The sequence below is a fragment of the Dermacentor silvarum genome, chromosome 2 (assembly GCF_013339745.2).
Source record: "Dermacentor silvarum isolate Dsil-2018 chromosome 2, BIME_Dsil_1.4, whole genome shotgun sequence".
NCBI lineage: Eukaryota > Metazoa > Arthropoda > Arachnida > Ixodida > Ixodidae > Dermacentor > Dermacentor silvarum.
Genome location: NC_051155.1, coordinates 4,198,844 through 4,224,074, shown reverse-complemented (window position 1 = coordinate 4,224,074; position 25,231 = coordinate 4,198,844). Strand labels below are relative to the sequence as shown.

Sequence of the window (25,231 nt, the reverse complement as noted above, 5' to 3'; positions counted from 1 at the left end):
TCAGGCAGCCACCCTCGAGTTTGACGCGCCCCATAGTGAAATAGCAGTAGTCAGAGCACGCTTTATGGTTCTGTTAGCAGTCTGCACTGCAAATCACAGTCATGTCATAGCGAGTGGTGGTGAAATAGCAGCAGACAACACGAAACTGACAGCCATTGTCAGCAGCTTGAATGCCAAAGCACATTCATGTGGTTGCAATGTTTATTTTGTTATCTGGCTCACATAAGTAATGCGAATAAGAGAACAAATATAAGACATCATTAGCTAAGTGAGGCTCAAAATGCTCATTCAGGCAGCCACCGTCGAGTTTGACGCGCCCCATAGTGAAACAGCAGCAGTCAGAGCACGCTTTATGGTTCCGTTAGCAGTCTGCACTGGAAATCAGTCATGTCATAGTGAGTGGTGGTGAAATAGCAGCAGCCAACACGAAACCGACAGCCACTGTCAGCAGCTTGAATTCAAAGCACGTTCATGTGGTTGCAATGTTTATTTTGTTATTTGGCTCACACAAGTAATGCGAATAACAGAACAAATATAAGACATCATTAGCTTAGTGAGGCCCAAAATGCTCATTCAGGCAGCCACTGTCGAGTTTGACGCGCCCCATAGTGAAATAGCAAGAGTCGCAGCACGCTTTATGGCTCCGTTAGCAGTCTGCACTGAAAATTGAAGTGTTGTCATAGCCAATTTTAAATTTATTAATCTGACTCGAGCAAGTAATGCGAATGCAAGCACAATTATTAACGTGATTAACTTTGCTAGCATTTTTTGTCATATTTACGTACCGGAAAAATGCTCAGTAAAGTTCAACGTGTTTTAGTGAGTCACTTTGTTCATTACAAGCCGTAAGCAAAGTGACGGACAGATTCAGACAGTGGTATTGGGCAAGTAATAAATGGTGAAAGTTTCAAAAGCTCTCACAGCACTGCTTTGCTGGACTCCATCCACTAGAAAACTGCATTTGTAATGATGAAAGCGTCAAGACAGGAAATGATACCCCACTGCACAATGTTATATATGTGTACCACCACATGTGACGGGCAGCAAAACCTATTAAGACTGAATGCAACAACATAGCAAGGTGCTGTTTCACAATATGGCACCTTTTCATGTGCACTTCTGGCAAGCTACCGTATGCACTGATGCATGAACACATTACCAGGGGTAAGAGACGAAATAACTGTCCAAACCACGTGATGCTTTTAACATTTTGTATCTGTCAATGTTTCTGTTATCACAGCTGATAGAACTTTCTTTGGTGCAAGTTGTTTAATCACGTTGCGGCAATAGCACAAGAAGCAAGGTCAGAATAGTAGGAGAAAACAAAGCAAGGTGACAGACTGAGGAGGCAAGGTAGACAAGAGAGAATCGCTTTAATGACATCGAAGAGGCCAGCCCTGCTATTCACTGGACTTGGTGCTTTGAATGAGACGAGTTAATGGAATTGTAAAGAAAGTCGTGGCTGCAGCATGCTTACAAGAACAAAAGCAAAGAAAAAAGGTTAGAAATATGAATAAATCCATACACGCACGGAAGAACTCACATGTTCACACACATGAACACAAACGCGAGCACGAAAACTACGATCTAAAATACAAAAAAGGGCAAAATAACAAATATACATAAACGCACAAGAAAACACGCACACACATTTAACGCAGACGCGAGTAGAACTATTAGGAGTCAGTTCACAAGCAGCTGTGCCTACTTTGTCGTACTTTTTTTTTATTTACATATTGGCTCTGTTGCCTTCACTGTCATAGGAATTTTTTAGTAGCGACATATCACGACAAAGCGCAAAGCTGTGTTGTGGGAAAGCAAGTCGAGTCCTGACAGCACAGCTTATGCGCGATTGTGTCACAGCAGGCTTTCTACAGCTGGCGCGTGCAGTGAGCGAAGAGTTCTATGCCACACAGCGACGCGAATTCATGCCAAGCTCCCTTGTAACGGCACCAGTGTATCAGTCATAATTTTATATTAGCATTGAGGCTGACATTTAGGAAACAAACACGCGCTGCTGCCCTGCACCCGGCAGCATTAAACCTACCACGCGCTTAGCTTCCAAACGCCTGACTTAATTAACAATCCAATGACATTCGCTCAAGCAGCGCGTGTTAGTCACTGATTGTTAGCATTGGTGGAAAGCAATCAATCGACGGTGCTACACAACACTCGAACGACGCTGCTAGACGCTCGGCTATCTTATCACACTGCTGCCAACGATCGGTCGTTTGCACGCTGACCTGGCAGCAACGAATCTTTGCGTTGGAGGCTGCTTTCACAAATCTTTTCTGTTGAGAAACTTGCAGGTTGGTTTCATCCGCGCACGCTTTTCTCATTTATCCTGATAATGGTTTTGCTCCATCACTTCACCACGTCCGACGAGAAACGCAGGGGCGCAGTACACAAACAAACCCGCCGCTCACAGTAGGTACCACACTTTGGCGAACTCTCCTCGTCGTAACTTCACTTAGGAGCAAAACAAAACACCACTAAACGAACACGTACGATCTTTGTTTGTAGCGGTATGCCGCCGCGGGATCTTGTTTCCACACGAAGCGCAGCGCAGCGCCACCGATGTTTGCTGCAATCTTTCTTCGCCGGCTCACGGCTCAGAACAAACGCACGCGGCACAAATTGTGCATCGTAAGCTCACAATAATGTTTCCGGCATGACAGACCACCACAAACAATTCGAATTCACTCTGACGAAGGTAGACGCACAGAGCTGACGCGACTCGGCCCAGTTCGAAGCGAGGGCGGCCATGTTAGGCATGTTCTCCGTCGGCGGGGACACCCATGGAGGAAGGAAAAAAACTAGGAGGGAGCGTCACGTGACAATCTTGAAGCCTAGTCATAAAAAATTTAGAGGAATGGAATGATGGGAAATAGGCCCTCACGTGATAGGCAAGCGGTAGATTTTACTCGGCTCGCTTCGGTGGCTTCGGTTTCGTCTGCTGCGGGAGTTTCGGAATATGCGCACATACTCGGCGTGGCAAACGCGCGCCGAGGTTAGTGAAGGAATTCGAGTGTGTGAAGCAGTTGAGTCTCGCCGCCTAATTAGCAGACAGGCGCCAAGGCTGTTGCGAACGAAGGCGTCGGTTAACTGGCATTGCGCCGAACAACCCGGGAGGACCACCTCAAGGACGACTGGTTGCGTTTCGGTGTGGTTTCAGGGAAACGAGGGAACCTTTCGCCCTGCAAACGTGTGAAGGCAACCAAGCCGCCCTTCCGACGACGATTCGTTGCGTTTGACGACGTCTTCTGGGAAACAAAGATGCCTTTCGCCCCCGCAAAATGTGCACGCGATTAAGCGAGCGTATAGGATCCGAAGCGACTGTCCCTACGGGAAAAAAATGCGTCCCGTGTTGTGCCCAAGGATGGACTGGCGAGCCGGAGACTCCGAACATATTTAGGGCCGTGCCGGCCCGTAGCGCAGTCGACACTGTTGCTCGAGATCTGCTCAAAGTCTTCGGCCTCTTAGCAGACCGGCGAGAACTCCCGTCAGCAGTAGGCGCACCTGCGTGATGAAGTGTTTTGTGCCAGGATGCCCTAATGAAACAGAAAATCGGCGCGATGGCCTGTCCTTCCATAGGTAAGCACAATGAACGTTTCTTTTATTTATGAAAATGGAACTGCAATATTCGCGATCGTTAGTGACTACGTGCTCGTGTGAATTATAACTGACGAAATAGTGGTGCAATACTATTCAAGCCATTTTTTTTCAACTTTGTCATAATTCCCACTAAGTGTTAAACATTTATTTCTCTTTAAAGTACTTATATCAGCTAGCGTACACTCCTAAATAGGTACGATGTGAAACTATTTATTGTCGAAGAATTACATTTCCTGCTATAAAAATTATTATTGACCGAATTTTGTATGTATTTCTTGTGGCTGAAAACAATCAAAATTGCAATAAAACTAATTAATTGAAGAAACCATGAACGATTAGTCTTCACATAACATACCAAGTTTTGCAATAGTTGCCAAGAACAATAATTTTGTAGAGAATATTCTGCTCGTTTTAAACTAATTTAACTAAATTTTACTAATTTACACTTTAAATTTAAACTAATTTAAACTAAATTTTAAATGAAGCCAATGGTGTCGCTATTAGTTCCGGGTTTTAGCTTCAACTGTGCATCTGGTGTTTCATTTGCACGGTCAGCAATTTGAAGTTATGTTGCAGTAAGCAGTCCCTCCTCATTGCACTTGGTCTATTTTGTCCAGTCTCCCAGTCCAAGGCCCTCCAGGACGCTCAAGGGTGAAGCTTCTGCAGCACTGCCTGCACACAACCCAGCGACACCTCGAATAGCAAGGCATACTATGGTGAGGATAATACTCGACCACTACAATTTTTACATACTTGTTTCCTTAGGTAGCTGCAAGTGAAGTGGCATATATTTTCGTGGCAACTGTTTAATCGCTCAAGCATAATAAATGTCACTCAGTGAACTGCACTTGGACACTAACATTTATGATCATGGCAACCATCTAATTAAATACTGAAACATTCATATTTGTTTGCAGCGGTATGAGTTTCCTCAGGGTTTGCATTAAACACCAATTATCGGCCAATAATCCTTTTTCAATTTTTCTTTTCCATTCAAATGACACAATAACTAGAAGCCCAACAGGTTTTTCACAATGTTCTATGCTCTTTATATGTTCGATCGGTCACAATGAGCCGTGATATATGAGCTCAGTATATTTTGCCCACTCAAAATAAAAGGCTTCTTTAAAACATCTCTCATTGAACTATGCTACATTGGCCTCTTCTGTGTTAGTTGTTTTGTACTTTTACCTTTCCTGCCTGGGCCCAGATGGGCCTGCAGTATTTAGCAAATAAATAAACAAACAAAATTAAGTGGCACTAGCAAGCTCGTGTGGATGGCAGTTTTATGCCCCCACAGTTTTTAAGTTCACAAAAGTGTAAACGGAAACCATCGTGAGCCATGTAATGACCTAAAATTTAGCATTATATTCGTCATAACTTGCACAAGAGTGTATGCCACAATAATTAAGTACTTTGTTCTGCGTACGTGCTTTGTGTCATGTTGGTCGCTCATGCACCTGTTACAGCGCGTGATATTTTGCAGCCACAGCCAGCAGAAGACGCACCTGAAAAGGCCTTTCTGAGGCATGAAGTATGGCGTTACACAATTACAAACTGCGACCAAGAAGAAGATGAAGACTCTACGGCAATCCCATCAACACCTTTTTCAAAAGGTTGCTCATCTCGAAAATGTCATAGAAGATTTATCTGACAATCGCATTCTAGGAAATGAGGATGTCGCCATATTGCAGAGTCTTGGTGGGGCAAAAAAAAGACTTGCTCATGCGTCAACTGCCACATAAGTCTGGTGCCAGCAATGTCACCCGCTTACTCGCCAGAGCTCAGGCCATTTGCACTGACTTTGCATTTTTATTCCCCTAGAGCACACAGATATGTACAAGCTGCTTTCAACACATGCCTCCTGCATCCAAAGACTCTGTGTAAATGATATCAATCCATTGATAGGGCTGCTGACTTTTCAAAAGAGGCAATGACTGCATTGGCTATCAAGGTAAAGCACGGCTCTCCACATTATGCAATCTGGTTGTGGATGAGATGGCCATTCAAAGAAGTAGTGTGGGATGGGATAAGCTTCCATGGATATGTTGACATGGGCATTGATGTCAATGATGACAGCTTTCCAGTTGCCTAAGATGCATTTGTTTTAATGCTTGTTGCAATCAATGGCAGATGGAAGCTGCCGATTGGCTACTTTCTAGTGCATGGCCTTGGTGGTGAGCAGAGGCGCAGTTTGGTGCTGCAAGCTGCTAGCTTCACTCACGAAAAAGGTGCACACATTTTGAGTTTGACCTGCGATGGCGCTGCAGCGAATTTGTCATTGCTGCACAGCCTTGGCTGCAAGATGGACCTGACTGAGCTGGATGCTTCTTTTCCACATCCAGTGACAAAAAAAGCTTTTCTTTGCCATGTTGGATCCCTGTCACATGTTGAAGCTACTGCGGCACACCCTGTTTGATAAAAAGGCTATTGTGATACAAACAAACAGTTCGTATTGTTGAAACACATTGATGAGCTGCATGAAATCCAGTACACAGAGGGCCTACATTTGTCAAACAAACTTAGACAAGCACATATTACCTGGAAAAACTAGCCCATGAAAGTCTCATTGTTGGCTCAAACGTTTAGTCAATCGGTAGCAGATGCTCTTAGTGACTGCAGAGCTCAAAAAAATTCAAAGTTTTCAAATTCCTTGCCAACAGAAGAGTTTATCAGACATGTCAACAACACATTTGACATTTTAAATTCAAGACATCCAATGCAAGAAGAATAGAAAGGACCGCTGTGTCCTGAAAATGTGGCTCCTGTCACTGCGTATGTCAAAGAACTTATGGCCTACTTTTGCTCGCTTAGGGAGTCTGCAGCTGGTAAACTAATGACAGGGACCACCCAAAAGACAGGCTTCATTCGCTTTGTGGTGTGCTTAGACAACCGTCTATACAACCACTTGGTTACAGAAAATGACCTATTGGCATATCTTTCGACTTCCAAGCTCAGTCAGGACCACCTCGAGTTACTTTTTTGCTGCAATAAAATCATTTGGGGGCTGCAATGACAACCCAACAGCAAAGCAGTTTGCAGCAGCACTGAAGCGTCTGATAGTTCGTAATGAGGTCAAGGACATTGATGGCGGAAATTGCTTTCTATTGGAACACATCAAAATTCTCTTTGTACGCTCCTTTGAAAAAACCATACTCCATCGATGTAATTAACCTCACTGCCCCTCAGAGAAGCCCTGCAGCCAGTGAACCACTCACAGAAGCAATTTTACAGGATCATGGTTACTCAGCTACCCAGGCAGGGTGTCTGAGCTTGGGTGCCTGCGGCTCGCAGTACTGGAAGAATTGCTACACAAGTTTTCTCGTGGGTGAATTATGTTCATGATGGCCCACACAATTAATTCCTTTATCCATCAACTTGAGCTGTCCCACCAGGTTTTATGTTAAGGCATTTATTTGTTTTTTGAGTGACTTTGTAAAGTGCATATATTGTTCAAGAGCGTTGTATGCAGATGTCAAACTTTTATAGAGGGAAAATGTGATACCTTATTGTAAGTTCTGCAAGTACATGTTTGTTGTCTTGCTGAATGCTGTAGCTTGAATCGCCTGCATGCAAATTATGCTTAAACAATTGTTCTGTTCAGCCCAAGCTAAACAGTGTGGACAATGACGGTAGGTTAGCTGGCCTACCTTTCACTAGAGCAAACTGTGTGATGACATGGACATGCTGTGAATGCTCTCAATGGATTATGTGTGAGCTAGGTATACGCTTGAGGATGACAATGTTTTTTAATGTTTATCCTGTATGTCTTTTACCTGACCTTTGTGGAAATTTGCCACTGCCACCTGGAATACCGTTGGTGTTACTATTTAAATAATTTAATGTGCTCACTCTGTTCACTTGCTTTACAATAGCCTTTTATGATGCCAGATTCACTGTAACCACAAAAATTTGGTGTATACCACTCAATGAGTGTTTTAAATACCGTGAAATATTCATTCATTTGAGGTTCACAACGTAATAGAGCCGTCGCGTCCTAATTGTGGTGTGTTGGCTCAGCTTCGACGGTGCTAACTTTTTTGTAGGTATGTGATACAACATAAGCTTTGTTGTAAATTCTAGTTGCAGCAAAATGCATTGTATTTTAATGTTGACATACTTACTTTGTGGGTCTGACCTCACATCAATTGTTTCAACTTTGACTTTGTGAACTACCACTCTTTTTTTAATTTCTGCATATGTATTGCTTACTTTTCTGACAAGCACAATCACCGAAGCCTTTCAATATTTGTGAGGACAGCGCAGATGTAAATATTATGCAATTATAGCCCTGCATACAAGGCATTGTAAGCAAAACTGCAGCTACATTCAAGGACAGCTGATCCCATTGACCAGTTTTATTAAAGGTATCAATACTACGTGTGATATAGTTTACTTTGAATAACATTATTATACAAATGCCCTGTGGCATACAAGTATGCTAATACTGATACCGAAGAGCAGGGGTGCACGATAAGTTTTCCTACTTGCTGTTTATAATTTTCTTTTGTGTATTATCTTTGCAATGTACTTCATTTAAATTTTAAATGTGGTTTCCTTCTGTATTTGTGTGAAATCTTCTGGCTTCTATAGGTGCAATAAACACTGAATAAAGAATGAAACAATTACTGTTGTCACAAAAATGTGCTTTCCATAGTACAAGTACACCAGCAACACAATGAATCCACAAGTGCAAATGAATGCTGCCATTTTTTCCCTTGCCGCTATGTATTCAGTTTTCATGCCGTTTCACACTAGCAGAGGAAGAAGGGTCCCCCTGGCAGTGTTTGATTCTAGAACCTAATTATCCTGTGGGGCTATACTCGCATTCGGAAACAGCTGAATAAACTCTAGATAATGCACAAATCCCGTCCATTTGCTTTATTATATAACGAAAATGGATCCCCGAGGCGCGTCTCAACAGCGTCGTCGCACCACACAATCTTGCAAAATAGTACACGTAAATCTGAATAAACGGCGATCACTTCGGCGTTTAGAATGCAGGCTAATGCTATTTATTTCTCTCAACATGAAACACGCCCACGAGAGCCTTTTATTAAGCGAAAATGCGACAAAAAAGTGTCCTTCAAAACATCTCGTTTCTTCCAAGGTGCAAGACAGCGTGACAAAAATTATTTCTCTCAAAATAAAACACGCACACCAGCCTTTTATTAAGCGAAAATGCGACAAAAAAAAAAGTGACCCTCAAAACATCTCGTTTCTTTCTAGGTGCAAGACAGCGGGACGAAAAATTAGCAAGATAATACGCACCACAGCTTAAGGTGCACAATGGCTGATTTGACGAAACTTGAGTACGTAGGAAAAATAGACCACACTCGGGCGTCTGCACGGGTTTCGAGCCGCGAGCGCTGGCAACTCCACTAACCGCGGTGGTAAGCGCAAGTGACGCCTTGAAAATTGTCTGTCTTCATGAGTCAGACGCCCCAGTCTTGCTCCACGTTTCAAGGCATCATATTTGAAGCGAAGAACGACGCGCGCAGTAGCAGAACACAACCACCCGCACACGGGCCTCCAAGCCAGTGACGGCAGGCGCCACTAAAAGTTACCACGTACCAAACAATCACGAATGTTCCGGCAACCTTGTGGGCCTTTTCCGCCCCATAAGGCACCGCGCACGGGGCCCTTGAGAGAGGGAGGGGTGGCTTCAGAGGAGGTTGGCTTGCCGAGGCTAGCGGAATCACGTGACGCTCCCTCCTAGTATTTTTTACCTCCATGGGGACACCGGCCGTCCGGCTCATGACGTCACCTGAAGTGCGCGCCTATTGGTGCCGGCTCGTGTGCATCCGCCTTTGAGGGGCAAATGCCGCTGTCTTCTAAAGTTGTATCCGACTATAGAAGGGGACAGTGGGCTTACTCTCCGGCGGAGGCTATGCAATGCGGCGGCTCCACGAATGTCGCAAATATGAGCTTCTCCGATAGCCCGAGGGGCGGCACTGGCGTTGGTTTCAATGGAACGTGGGTGTGACGGCGCAGCTGCCCAGTGCCCGCCCAGTGCCCGATCATATTAGTTGTAGTTGCTGAGCTGCGTTGTTTTTTCTGTGGAGGTCGTCGCGTGGGTTTTTTTTCCCTTCGGTGTTTTTTTTTTTTCGCACATAGCCTGCAAGAGATTAGTATACCTTGCACTAACTGAGCCATGCCGCGGCATCGACAAAATCACTTTTACGCGCCTGGGTGCCAAACAGGCTATGTTTATGTGAAGGATGGGCCGAAGTTGTCCTTGTTTGACGTCCCGAAGGATAAAAATAGGCGGAAAGAGTGGAAAAAGAACCTCCATAGAACTTCCCCTGGACGACATGAGCGCAGTATGCGAGCTCCATTTCGAGCCACGTTTTGTGGTCAACTCGAACGCAGTTCCTGATCACTGTGAATTGTTTTTCTTTTTATGCTCTAGTTAGGTCAGTTAGCGAAGGAAACTGCGAGGAAGGTACACTGGCCTCCTTACTGGAAGTTGACTCTATCGAAGCATCAGGTGACAGAAATGAGTGCAGTCAAACTGCTGCTAGCACTACTGCCACAGAGGCCACACAAACGTGGTACCCCAGCATTGCACGGGCCTGCGGGTTTCAAACGACCATAACAATCACGTGGCCAGAAGCGACTCGAGGCTCACTTACCACATTGCGGGCTATGTTGCGCGGAAGTGTATTGTCAATTCCAGCACACAATGCCAAGAATGCATAATGATGATGATGATGATGATGATGATGATGATTTATTGGCATCCCCTTTGAAACTAGGCGGCGACAAATAGTCACCTAGCCTGCTTGATTTAATCAGGTATACTATACATGTTCTTTATCTAGCATTTTTGTATACCTCTCATTATTATTTTTCTTTTTTACAAGTTTACCTTGTGCCGCTGCCTATGATTTTAAGAGATCAGGTCGTATCCATCTTTTCCCTGCTTTTTTTCCACCAGTACTCCAATCGTCTCTTGTTGATCTCTACGGCTAATCTGTTTATGTTTCCTTCCACTTTGAAACCAAGCGCTTCTGGGAGTTGCACGTTACCTACGGTTCTCGCTGGGTGGATCCCGTCGCATTCCATCAGGATGTGTTGAGTGGTTTCCGGATCTTTATTGCAGCATGCACATGTCTCATCTAGTTCCGAATATTTGTTCCGATATGTTTTCGTCCTTAGGCAACCGGCTCGAGCCTCAAATAGCAAGGCACTGCCCTTTGTGTTATCGTACAGATTTTCCCTTCTAATTTCTTTCTTCTCATTCTTGTAAATCTCCATTGTCCTTTTTGTTTCCATTCTTTGCATCCAATTCACGGTCTCTATTTCTCTCACTTTATTTCTGATGACTCCTGGTTGTCTATTTGCAGTTTCGATTATCCTGTACTTGGTTGCCAGCTTCCTTGACCTCTTCCTCTATTCTGTGTCTACGCTTTTCATGTAGAGATACTTGTGCACTTTAGCCGCCCATTTATTTTCATCCATGTTCCTGAGCATTTCTTCAAAACTAATTTTGCTCTGTGCTTCTCTGACTTCAAAAGAGGCCCAACCCATGTCACCCTGCACTGCCTCATTTGTGGTATTACCGTGGGCTCCCAAAGCCAACCGGCCTACTGATCTTTGGTTAACTTCCAAACCCGCCAATATATCGGATTTTAAGCATATAATGGCATTTGCGAATGTTAGCGCTGGCACCATTACTCCTTTCCAGATTCCACGCACCACCTCATACTTATTGTGGCCCCACAGTGCTCTGTGTTTCATTATTGCTGCATTCCGCTTCCCCTTTATTTTCAGATTATCTTGGTGGTTGTTTGAGTAATTCTTTCCTTCGTTTATGTGTACGCCGAGGTACTTATATTGCTTCACTATGGGTATTACTTGCTGTTGAATTGACACCACGAAGTTACTCGTGTGTTCATTAAAGATCATAATTCCTGATTTCTCTGTGCTAAACTTAAGGCCTAGATTTCTCGCTGCATTCCCACAGATATTCGCAAGTATCTGTAAATCTTTTTTATTGTCCGCTAGTAGCACAATGTCGTCTGCGTACATCAGTCCAGGGACCTTCTGTTGCATAATTTGTCCATTACGCATGTAGGATAAATCAAAACCTAATTCGCTGTTTTCCAGTCGTCTTTCTATACCCTTGACGTAAAGCGTGAACAACAATGGTGACAGAGGGCATCCTTGCTTCAATCCTTGGTGAATTCCCACCATTTCATTTCCTTTTCTACCTTCCCATACCACTTGTACTTGGTTGTCTCTATATATCTCCCTCAGCAGCTCCACGAAATCGTCATCTATGCCTTCGTATTGAAGAATATCCCACAACAATTCCCTGTCTATGTTGTCATAAGCCCCTTTAATATCTAGAAATGCTATCCATAAAGGTCTTTTCTGAGCTACTGAAATCTCTATGCACTTAGTTAGTACAAACATATTGTCTTCTAAGCGTCTGCCTGGCCTGAACCCATTCTGTAGTTCCCCCAATACATCGTTTTTCTCCACCCACTTCGACAGTTCTAATTTTATGGCTTGCATTGCCATTCTATATATCACCGACGTTACTGTAACTGGCCTGTACGAGCTCGTCTTATCCTTATCTCCTTTGCCTTTGTAGTTGAGATTCATCTTGCTTTCACGCCATCCAACGGGAATTTTCTTTGTTCTAATCACTTGCTCTATGGCATTAGTCAGCAGCGCCTTGCTTTTTTGGACCGAGGTTTTTGGTTAGCTGTATTGGGATTTCATCGGGTCCTGCTTCCGTGTTGTTAGGGGCATTTTCTGCTGCCTTTTTTCAATAAAAGCTTTCTATGCTAAATTTTGATCTCTCTGGCCTCTCTGCTGTTGCTGGATCTGTTGTCTGAACTACGCTTTTTTTCTCGTGCCGAAGTTATCCCTAATAACGTCTGTGATGTACCGCATCGCATCATCTCCTTCGTAGATGTTACCGTCTTCATCCCTTATAGCCGTTTGCGAGTTATTTAGTTGGAGCTCCGAGTGCTTTTATATGGTTCCAGAATCTTTTTGGAGCGCCTTTGTCTCTTTTTGTGAATGTTATGCACCCAACGTTCACTTGCGCATTTAATTTTTTCTTGCACTAGATCACTCGCAACCCTTTTCTTTTCTCGGTATGTATTCCATCTAAGGAGCGCCTCTTCTTCTTGTAATCCCGACTTTTCTGGCCTCTCGATGAGCCCTAGATGCCTCTTTACGCTCTTCTATAGCTTGTTTTATTTCCTTGTTCCACTACTTACGTGGTTTCCTCTTTCCAATCTAACAATTGTTTTGCCGTGTCCGCTTTATTTCATGCTGCATAACGTCCACCAGTTCCTTATGTTCCCAGACTGCTGTAGGAAAATCCTCAATTTTCTTCTCTGTGTTGTTTGCGATGTCTGTTATTTGCTCGTCATTAATTTTTAAGAACTCTGAGGCTATTGGTTCATGTTCTGCGCTAGTATCTCGCCCAAACTTTAATGCTAAACGTCTATGATCGCTTCCCAGGCTATGTTTTCCATTTTCGTCTATTATCATTTGGTCTAGTTGTTCGTAGACCATTTCCGAGACTAAGGCGTTGTCGATACATGACTGCCTGTTTCCGCATTGCCACGTTACCTGTCCATGAAACTTATTCTCCCTGTTAACTACTATAAGGTTCTGTTCATCACACAGATCCAGCACTAGAGAGCCGTTGTAGTCAGTATATCCGTCTAAATCGTCCATGTGTGCGTTCATATCTCCCAGTAATATCACCTGGCCCGATTTACTGAACTCATTAATATCGCTTCTAATGCAATCAACCAATTCCTTATTTTTTCTCTGCTATCACTACCTGTCCAAAGGTAAGCTACTCCCAGCCACGTCTTTTTACCTTGCCATGTGCCATAAAGCTGCTCACTATGACGCCACCAGGCGAAAGTTTTCAACTTGCCCGGCTAACAAACTTCTGTGGCCGAGGAGGCCTCCTTTATCCCTCCAGTCGGCTGTACGGCTTTGTGAAAATTCTAGAGGATCTTTTCACAGAATGCTTCTGTCAGAGTGAGCTACACTCTGACAGCGTTATGGATATGCTGGAAGTTGTTAAGAGTAAGCTTTCCCTCCAAGTTGGCTGCAATGTGCACGCTCTTAGCCTCACAGCTAAAATAATTAGCTTTTAGATTGTCACACGTCTGCATTTTTATGTGAAAGGAATTAACTATGACAAGGCAGGAAAGTGGCAGAGGGCCAAGCATAGGCCGGAGCCTTTGTCAAGTGAACTAGTTTTCACTTTGTTCAGGCCTCCCTCCATTTATTTATGGAAAAAACAAACCTGATTTGATTTAACAAATGTGTGCCAGCGTAATGATGGCTAATAATAAACGCAGAAGGCTTACGCATGGAACAACTAAAGTGGAACAATGAAATATTTAAGCCATATACATATTCATTCTGGCTAAGCAAAGACACAAACCTGGTGAGCATGCCTGATGTTTTTTTTTCTTTCTTTCTTTTTTTGAGCCCAGCTGCAGGAAGTATGCACGCACTGTTTTCTGGCTGTCAAAATTTTGCATTAGGTCGACACGGCATGAAACCGTTTTCAACATTTTTTACGATTGCCCGATAATTCGGAGATTCGAAGGCCCCTTCCGCATAAGCAACATCCGTCAGCGACGACCTCTTTGCACAAAAGGTCTTAGAGTTAGGATAGGCAGCAAATTGCCCAAGAGTTGCCGTCTTCGTTTTCCACAAGGTACTATTATGGCAAATATCATGTGGCCTAAACAAATATAGTGCTTGCTAGAGATATGTAAAGACTGTCAAGTATGCCAAAATTAAAAACAAATACGAGTGTGAACTGCTTCGACCTGAAACGGACAGAAACGCAAGGAAAATCAAAGCTTCTACAAGCAAAGCTTCCATTGAAGTTGCCAGTGGCGCCACCTCTTGGATGCAACGCTGACTGCGTCAGAGGAGCGGCTGAGTAAGCCCACTGCCCCCTTCTAGTACACTGTACTTTCGCCGCTCAATTCCCGTTGAAGCGATAGACTGCATGAACGAAGCGGTCTGATTTCTTTCTTATTCTGATATATTTCTGATTCTTTAATAGTTCAAATAACCAATCACACCATCACATCTAAATAGTCGTAATTGGAAATACATAATTCCCACCATAGTGTGATGTTTTTTGTCACCGATCTCGGGGGCGTGCGGGTGGTAAAAGAGATGGAGAAGGAAGACGGATGGCGACACAGCAAACAGATTTTTTAATAGCACGCAAACTCCAGACTCAAACTAAAGAAATCAAGCACACTAAAACACACAGCGGGAACAATACTAACAAAGATACAAACTAAAGCCTAATATACTAAACAAGTTCTAATTCACGCCTACGCTCGTCTGTGGCGGCTAATCCTTCAAAGTCAGGCAACCCTGTCCTATCTCGCTGAAACGCACGCCTGAAACGCTACAAAGAGTCACCTTGCTGCACCCGTCGTTGTACGTTTGTCCGAGTCCGAAGCTCGTCGGCCCTTTCTATCAGAGTTCAGCGCTCTCGTTGATTCTGTAGTCGTCTCTGCCTTGCCGTCGGCGCGTCGTCTCTTTTATCGGTGGTGAGCTCGTCGGTACTTCGTCGGTGATGAGCTCGTCAGTAATTCTTCAGTGACGGCGCTCGGCGTTGCTTAGGCCCACCTGGATAGGCTTAGCGTCGGGATGCGTCGCAACTTCTTCATGAGTGCCGACGTGGCATCCCGCGGAGAATCGAACGTGCCGGTCTGCCGCAGAATGGGGATCCTCTCTGGGGTGCCCGGTCTTGCCGTGAAAGGCTGCAGCCAGTCCAGGAGCCTCGCTCGAACTTGCCGAGGTCGACGGCCACACCTTGGACGGCCAACGTCACGGACTCAGCCAGACCCCCAAGTCTCCCGTCGCCAGAGCGTAGCTGGCGATGCGTCCTTCCTGGCCCGGAGCCACGTCGATAATACCCAGACAGCACCGTTCATCCCTCGATTACACCTCGTCCCACGCGCCTCGAGAGCTCGTGCCGTTCCGAACACCGTGCTTCACGTGCTCTTCTTCTCTTTCTCGCCGCAGGCGGCCTCTTACATATGACATAATGCCCACCATAGTACAGCTTAGCTGGTCTTCCATCTCCACCCCAGTGGAAGGAAGGGCTGACTGTTTTTTTTTTCGTGTTCAAAAAAGTGTTGCATTGCCCAAGGCAGTGATTGAATGCGGGCTTGTTGGAACACCTCGGTGTTCTTAGGGCCATAAAGGAGAGATGTTGGCTTTAAACAATCACAGTTTATATCTACCAGGGACATCGCACACAAATGACAAGGTCAGACGAAAGCATTTCTATCAACTTTGTTTCATCTGCGCACTTATAAAGTTATTACAGTTGCCGCGCTAATAAACCCAGTAAGATAACCTGCGTTCGTCCTGCCTTCTTCGACCTCGTTGTCTCGTCCCTAGCACTGTTACCAAATAATGTCCTACGAACTGGCCTCCCAACACACTCTCCGTATGCCAACCTCACACTTTTCTTGGACATCACATGTTGTTAGAGCTTTAGGGTCGTCTAATAGAGAATATTCTAGGCAAAGCGGACGAGCAAGCGATCAGCAGATTTCGTGGAACGAAAATGCAGGCGTGTATTAGACAAATAGGACGGGAACAACGCTGACGCTTTCTTCGCCTGGCTTTCATTAACTGGGAAAAATCGCAAGGCACCAAAGAGTTGGGAAGCTGCACTCAAATATCCAGTCGGAGACGGAAATAAGTGACACGCCATACGCAGGAATATAATCTACAACTCTACTCGCATTTGAAGCATGCAGGTTCATTGGCTTTGAGGCCAAATTTTCTGGCCAAGCACAAAGTTAAAACTATGAAAAAATGAAAACCAGCAAATTTTGTGCAATAAAAAAAACGCTTTCCAAATGCCTATTGATGCGCTGCGTGTTACTGTGGCGCCGGTGTCGGCAAAAGTGCCCTACCCAAAGGAGTAAAGAAAACCATTTTTTGGAACTACTGCGCCAGTGCCTATATAGAGAAACGAAACTATCCTGCCCTTCGTCTACTAGCCGTCGAGTAGTGTCGACTCATACCACGTACGAAAGAAGTGATATGTTTTTGTTTGTTTAGGTAAGCACGCAGACTAACGGAAGCTAGTCTTGGGGTGCTATTCTGGATATTGTCAAATTCTGTAATGACGGCATTTGGAGCCAATCGGAGACGCCATAGGAGTCCTATGAGCCAACCAAAGCTGACAAGATGGTAAACTGGACAATGTGGCTTAATTTGGCCATGTACAAAAAATATTCTTGCTCTCGATACGGTGGGTACTCTGGACTTGTCATGCATTACGCTGTACGTAAAAGATGAGAAAAATGCTTGCTCACGCTTGGCACGGCCGTCAAGTTTATCGGTGATTTCTGTTTTACAGCTTAACGTCGCAGGCGGTGAACCCTCGGCTGAAGCGGCGTCCGATCGTTCAACGGGAATTGTGAATGCAGCTTACGAAGACAGCGACGACGGAAGCATCGTTGTCCACGGAAAGCGCGCCGTGTCGCTGCACAACTTTGGGAAGTATGCGGCCAAAGAGGAGCGACGGCGCAGCTTCGCGCCCACCAAGTGCGTATATGAATCGATTATTGTGTCATGCAAGCCGGTTTGGATATGTTGTTCAAATGAGAAAGATGCTACCCATTGCGCAGTAACTCCTTCCGCTTCGACCCACGCCTCATAAAACATCGTCATCCTAACTGCGAGCAAAGAAAGCACGGTAAGGAAATTAATAACGGGATGCGTACAAGACGTCTTGTGCGCATGAAGTTCTGCATGTCTTACCAACATGCCCTAACAGTGACCTTAGTAAAATCTAACAACACGCCACTATATGTTAGCACTCCGCGATCAACGCGCCCTCAAACATGCGGAAATATAAGCATCAGTGCTTTTAGCTTATAGCGCGCTGCCACGAAGGAAGTGGTAGGCCTCGGGCTTCGAAACTCAAATCAGCGATGAGTGGAGCCCGAGACCAGCCGTTGATAATATAACAAGCAGAATAAAGACCTGCCTCTTCGTCAGTGGCAGTTTAGTAGCGCCGTTCGTTCGCACAAATGGAAGGTGTGTGTGTGTGTGTGTGTGTGTGTGTGTGTGTGTGTGTGTGTGTGTGTGTGTGTGTGTGTGTGTGTGTGTGTGTGTGTGTGTGTGTGTGTGTGTGTGTGTGTGTGTGTTTGCGGGGGGCTAATGTTATACGAGCTTTGAAAAAAAACTTGTACAATATAGGAATATGAGCCCTATTATGCGCTGTCCTCTTCCGCCACGAAGCTAATCAGAGCAGATGACGGGAGTGTCCAAAGGGCGGAGCCAGCGCTGGCCCTATGCAAGGACCACAAGAAGAGGGTCAAGAAGGCTCTGCTAATGTTTCAGTGGGTGGCCTTGGCCTTGGCGGGGGCTTACGATCGCGTGGCTTTTAATTAGACAGATGCAGTGCTTATTTGTACCACAATACATGTCCCTGTGGTACCCTTAGAGAAAAAAATTGTGCTACACGTTTCTAAAATGTCAAGGCGAAAGCCTGCCAGCTGTTAAAAAAGACGAACGCGCGAGCAGTTGCACGAGTGCGAGGGGCAGTATGGGAATGCTGGCATGATTGTGGAAGACGATGGCGACAAACGCGTAGACGGGGCTCAAGAGCGAACAGCAGCAGAGGAAGGAGGTTGACGAAAATCTAGCCAACGTAGAAATGTAGCTGAGGGCGCCACCATTCCGTAAGGCAATGGTTCGTTGCGAGCACGCATGGTGAGCGGAGCTGGCAACAAAGCGAGAGCAGCTATGGAACTCGAAACCAACACGCCGGAAGGCAGTGGCGAAAACGTCACGAAGGGGCTAGCACTGACGTGCGGGCCACGGAAGACAACAAAGCGAAGGGTGAGGATGAGACAGGCGGAGGGCATCGCGGCCCAGGTGCAGCTGTCGGCGACGAGGAGCAGGAAACGTGCATAGTTGTTTTTGTGCGCGATTGCAACATGCGAAAAGTAGAACCGGTGATAATAGTGGTAGGAGCAGGCGAACGTCGTGCAGAGTATCGCGCTTCCGCGAAACCGATTAGAAAGGTGATAGCGAAAGCCAAGGAACGCATGTAGATGATGATGATGATGATTTATTGGCATCCCCTTTGAAACGGGGCGGCGACAAATAGTCACCTAGCCTGCTTGATTTAATCAGGTATAACATACATGTTCTCTATCTAGCATTTTTGTATACCTCTCATTATTATTTTTCTTTTTCAAAAAATTTACCTTGTGCCGCTGCCTATGATTTTAAGAGATCAGGTTGTATCCATCTTTTCCCTGATTTTTCTCCACCAGTACTCCAATCGTCTCTTGCTGATCTCTACGGCTGATCTGTTTGTTTCCTTCCACTCTGAAACCAAGCGCTTCTGGGAGTTGCACGTTACCTACGGTTCTCGCTGGGTGGATCCCGTCGCATTCCATCAGGATGTGCTGAGTGGTTTCTGGATCTTTACTGCAGCATGCACATGTCTCATCTAGTTCCGAATATTTGTTCCGATATGTTTTCGTCCTTAGGCAACCGGCTCGAGCCTCGAATAGCAAGGCACTGCCCTTTGTGTTATCGTACAGATTTTCCCTTCTAATTTCTTTCTTCTCATTCTTGTAAATCTTCATTGTCCTCTTTGTTTCCATTCTTTGCATCCAATTCACGGTCTCTATTTCTCGCACTTTCTTTCTGATGACTCCTGGTTGTCTATTTGCAGTTTCGATTATCCTGTACTTGGTTGCCAACTTCCTTGACCTCTTCCTCCATTCTGTGTCCACGCTTTTCATGTAGAGATACTTGTGCACTTTAGCCGCCCATTTATTTTCATCCATGTTCCTGAGCCTTTCTTCAAAACTAATTTTGCTCTGTGCTTCTCTGCCTTCAAAAGAGGCCCAACCCATGTCACCCTGCACTGCCTCATTTCTGGTATTACCGTGGGCTCCCAAAGCCAACCGGCCTACTGATCTTCGGTTAACTTCCAAACCCGCCAATATATCCGATTTTAAGCATATAATGGCATTTGCGAATGTTAGCGCTGGCACCATTACTCCTTTTTCAGATTCCACGCACCACCTCATACTTATTGTGGCCCCACAGTGCTCTGTGTTTCATTATTGCTGCATTCCGCTTCCCCTTTATTTTCAGATTATCTTGGTGGTTGTTTGAGTAATTCTTTCCTTCGTTTATGTGTACGCCGAGGTACTTATATTGCTTCACTATGGGTATTACTTGTTGTTGAATTGACACCATGAAGTTACTCGTGTGTTCATTAAAAATCATAATTCCTGATTTCTCTGTGCTAAACTTAAGGCCTAGATTTGTCGCTGCATTCCCACAGATATTCGCAAGTATCTGTAAATCTTTTTTATTCTCCCGTAGTAGCACAATGTCGTCTGCGTACATCAGTCCAGGGACCTTCTGTTGCACCATTTGTCCATTACGCATGTAGGATAAATCAAAACCTAATTCGCTGTTTTCCAGTCGTCTTTCTATACCCTTGACGTAAAGCGTGAACAACAATGGTGACAGAGGGCATCCTTGCTTCAATCCTTGGTGAATTCCCACCATTTCATTTCCTTTTCTACCTTCCCATACCACTTGTACTTGGTTGTCTCTATATATCTCCCTCAGCAGCTCCACGAAATCGTCATCTATGCCTTCGTATTGAAGAATATCCCACAACAATTCCCTGTCTACGTTGTCATAAGCTCCTTTAATATCTAGAAATGCTATCCATAAAGGTCTTTTCTGAGCTACTGAAATCTCTATGCACTGAGTTAGTACAAACATATTGTCTTCTAAGCGTCTGCCTGGCCTGAACCCATTCTGTAGTTCCCCCAATACATCGTTTTCCTCCACCCACTTCGACAGTTCTAATTTTATGGCTTGCATTGCCATTCTATATATCACCGACGTTACTGTAACTGGAGTGTACGAGCTCGTTTTATCCTTATCTCCTTTGCCTTTGTAGATGAGATTCATCTTGCTTTCACGCCATCCATCGGGAATATTCTTTGTTCTAATCACTTGCTCTATGGCATTAGTCAGCAGTGCCTTGCTTTTTAGACCGAGGTTTTTGATTAGCTGTATTGGGATTTCATCGGGTCCAACTGCCGTGTTGTTAGGGACATTTTCTGCTGCCTTTTTCCAATAAAAGCTTTCTATGCTAAATTTTGATCTCTCAGGCCTCTCTGTTGTTGCTGGATCTGTTGTCTGAACTACGCTTTTTCTCGTGCCGAAGTTATGCCTGATAACGTCTGTGATGTACCGCAGCGCATCATCGCCTTCATAGATGTTACCGTCTTCATCCCTTAAAGCCGTTTGCGAGTTTATAGTTGGAGCTCCGAGTGCTTTATATGGTTCCAGAATCTTTTTGGGGCGCCTTTGTCTCTTTTGTGAATGTTATGCACCCAACGTTCACTTGCGCATTTAATTTTCTCATGCACGAGCTCACTCGCAACCCTTTTCTTTTCTCGGTATGTATTCCATCTAAGGAGCACCTCTTCTTTTTGTAATCCCAACTTTTTGGCTTCTCTATGAACCCTAGATGCCTCTTTACGCTCTTCTATAGCTTGTTTAATTTCCTTGTTCCACCACTTACGTGGTTTCCTCTTTCCAATCCAACAATTGTTTTTCCGTGTCCGCCTTATTTCATGCTGCATAACCTCCACCAGTTCCTTATATTCCCAGACTGCTGTAGGAAAATCCTCAATTTTCTTCTCTATGTTGTTTGCGATCTCTGTTATTTGCTCGTCATTAATTTTTAAGAACTCTGAGGCTATTGGTTCATGTTCTGCGCTAGTATCTCGCCCAAAATTTAATGCTAAACGTCTATGATCGCTTCCCAGGCTATGTTTCCCATTTTCGTCTATTATCATTTGGTCTAGTTGTTCGTAGACCATTTCCGAGACTAAGGCGTTGTCGATACATGACTGCCTGTTTCCACATTGCCACGTTACCTGTCCATGACACTTATTCTCCCTGTTAACTACTATAAGGTTCTGTTCATCACACAGATCCAGCACTGGAGAGCCGTTGTAATCAGTATATCCGTCTAAATCGTCCATGTGTGCGTTCATATCTCGCACTAATATCACCTGGCCCGATTTACTGAACTCATTAATATCGCTTCTGATGCAATCAACCAATTCCTAATATTTTTTTCTCTGCTATCACTACCTGTCTATAGGTAAGTTACTCCCAGCCACGTCTTTTTACCTTGCCATGTGCCACTAATCCATAGATGCTCTTTACACGTCTCGTTTACCCTTTGCCACTTCAGACCTCGCCTAATTAGTACGCCTCCGCCTTTCCTTGACCCCGGTCATTCTGTTGCACCCTTCCCATACAAAATTGTGAATAACAGGCGGCTGCTCCAAATCTCGTAGATTCGTTTCGGTCAAGGCATACACACTAATCGCTTCGTCATTCAGCTCCGCTTGAATTTCCAGCCATTCTTCCCGCTTGCGACCACCCTGCATGTTAATGTAGCAAATTTTACCTTATCTATTCTTATCCTTTCTCCGTCTTTTTCCTGACTCCTGGTCGTCTAATTCTGCCCTTTACTGGTGTTTCGCTACGTTCAATACTTAATCCTGCTTCCTGATTGCCTGGGGCCCGCCTAAGCAAGCTACAACTCGCGCTGCGAATCGATGTCCGACTGGTGTTTCTACCCTTCCGCTAAAATGTATCCCGTCACGCACAAAAGCGCCTTCGCGGCCTGCTCGGTGCACTTCTCGGTTGATTTCAATGACCGTAAAATTCATTGCTTTAGCTAGAGTCCAAATTTCCTTGTTTACTGCAAGAATCGCCCTTTCAATTTCATAGCCCTGCCTTTCAACCTCTGGCACCATGCACACCGCGATTTGTACTTCCTTTGAAACATTCCGCAGGTCGGTGACCCTTTGGCTGTTTGCTTTGTGATCCCTGCTCCTCGTTCGTGCAGTACGTCAATCACTCCGCCCATTATCACCACTAGGTGTCTCTCCTCCTTTTTTTCAGCGCAGCAGGAGCAGCGTGCCAAAGAGATAAGTTTTGTTATTTTATATTTCACTTTTTGGTTTCTTTTTTAGGAGGGTTAGCTTAGCCAAGCAATCTTTATAAATTATTTTAATGCTTTTTCAATTTCTTGGTCTTCTCGCTTAGATAAAAGTAGGTACAAAATATTTTTTTGCCACATCTACGCCTTGTTAGTACGAGATGATGGTTGGTACTAGGGGGAACCCACGCGTGCGTTGTTCTGAGTGCGAGCGTTCCTACGCGCTGGAAGAAACGCGGTTTAAGTCAGCACGCGAAGCGAATGGTGCAGATTTTATCTGTAGGATGTGTGTGCTAGGGTCGCGGCTAGACCGCCTAGAGCAAGACAAGGATAAGTTAGCTAAGCGGGTTGGAAAGCTAGAAAAGGAACTTAAAATCGAGCAGAAGCAGAGGAAGGAGGCAGAAGAAAAGCTAGCTAACGCAGAAATCCAGCTGAGCGCCACCATTCTGCAAAGCAATGATGAACGCATCGAGGCGAGCACTGCGAACGGAGCTGGCTCCGATGCGAGTGCAGAGACAGCCGAACCCGCCACGCCGGGAAGCAGTGGCGGAAACGTCAGTGATAGTCACGAAGGGGATACCACTGACGCGGCCGCCGAAGAAAACAAAGCCAAGGGCAAGGATAAGAAGGAGGGGAGGGCTTTGTGACTTCGGGGGCAGCTTTCGGCGGTGAAGGGAAAGGAAAGCGTCGAGTTGTCTTTGTTGGGGATTCCAACATGCGTAAAGTAGAACCGGTGATAACAGAGAGGGTAGGTGCAGGCGAACGAGTCCAGGTTAGCGCGCTTCCGGGAAAGCCGATTAGAGAGGTGATAGCGAAGGCCAAGGAACGCCTGTGGGACACAATGGAGGAGAGACACCTAGTGGTGATAATGGGTGGAGTGATTAACGTACTGCACGGACAAGGAACAGGGATCAGAAAGCAAATAGCCAAAGGGGTCACCGACCTGCGGAATGTTTCAAAGGAAGTACAAATCGCGGTGTGCACGGTGCCAGAGGTTGACAGGCAGGGTTATGAAATTGAAGGGGCAGTTCTTGCAGTAAACAGGGAAATTTGGACTCTAGCTAAAGCAATGAATTTTACGGTCATTGACATCAACCGAGAAGTGCGCCGAGCAGGCCGCAAAGACGCTTTTGTGCGTGACGGGATACATTTTAGTGAAAGTGTAGCAACACCGGTCGGACGTCGATTCGCTGCACGAGCTGTAGCTTTTTTAGGCGGGCCCCACGCAATCAGGAAGCAGGATTAAGTATTGAACATAGCGAAACAGCAGTAAAGGGCAGAATTAGGCGACCAGGAGTCAGGAAAAGACGCAGAAAGGATAAGAATAGAGAAGGCAAAATTTGCTACATTAACATGCAGGGTGGTCGCAAGCAGGAAAAATGGCTGGAAATTCAAACGCAATTGAATGATCAAGCGATTAGCGTGTACGCCTTGACCGAAACGCATCTACGAGATTTGGAGCAGCCGCCTGTTATTCACAACTTTGTGTGGGAAGGGTGTAACAGAATTACCGGGTCAAGGAAAGGCGGAGGCGTAGGCGTACTACTAATTAGGCGAGGTCTGAAGTGGCGAAGGGTAAACGAGACATGTAAAGAGCATTTATGGATTAGTGGGACATGGCAAGGTAAAAAGACGTGGCTGGGAGTAGCTTACCTATGGACAGGTAGTGATAGCAGAGAAAAAAATATTAGGAATTGGTTGATTGCATTAGAAGCGATATTAATGAGTTCAGTAAATCGGGCCAGGTGATATTAGTGGGAGATATGAACGCGCCCATGGACGATTTAGACGGATATACTGATTACAACGGCTCTCTAGTGCTGGATCTGTGTGATGAACAGAACCTTATAGTAGTTAACAGGGAGAATAAGTGTCATGGACAGGTAACGTGGCAATGCGGAAACAGGCAGTCATGTATCGACTACGCCTTAGTCTCAGAAATGGTCTACGAACAACTAGACCAAATGATAATAGACGAAAATGAAAAAATAGCCTGGGAAGCGATCATAGACGTTTAGCATTAAAGTTTGGGCGAGATACCAGCGCAGAACATGAACCAATAGCCTCAGAGTTATTAAAAATGAATGACGAGCAAATCACAGAGATCGCAAACAACATAGAGAAGAAAATTGAGGCTCTTCCTACAGCAGTCTGGGAATATAAGGAACTGGTGGACGGTTATGCAGCATGAAATAAGGCGGTCACGGAAAAACAATTCTTAGGATTGGAAAGAGGAAACCACGTAAGTAGTGGAACAAGGAAATAAAACAAGCTATAGAAGAGCGTAAAGAGGCATCTAGGGCTCATCGAGAGGCCAGAAAAGTCGGGATTACAAAAAGAAGAGGTGCTCCTTAGATGGAATACATACCGAGAAAAGAAAAGGGTTGCGAGTGAGCTCGTGCATGAGAAAATTAAATGCGCAAGTGAACGTTGGGTGCATAACATTCACAAAAGAGACAAAGGCGCCCCAAAAAGATTCTGGAACCATATAAAGCACTCGGAGCTCCAACTATAAACTCGCAAACGGCTTTAAGGGATGAAGACGGTAACATCTAT

The 25,231-nt window shown here is 45.0% G+C and overlaps 1 protein-coding gene across 1 annotated transcript in view; it reads left to right on the top strand.

Annotated features, from left to right (window-relative positions):
* LOC119441292 (dual oxidase maturation factor 2) overlaps window positions 1-25,231 on the top strand; it is a 509,715-nt gene that overhangs the window by 432,739 nt on the left and 51,745 nt on the right. The window contains exon 8 of the mRNA XM_037705914.2: window positions 17,018-17,205. Coding sequence (XP_037561842.1) covers window positions 17,018-17,205 — 188 coding nt within the window. The remainder of the gene's footprint in view (window positions 1-17,017; window positions 17,206-25,231) is intronic.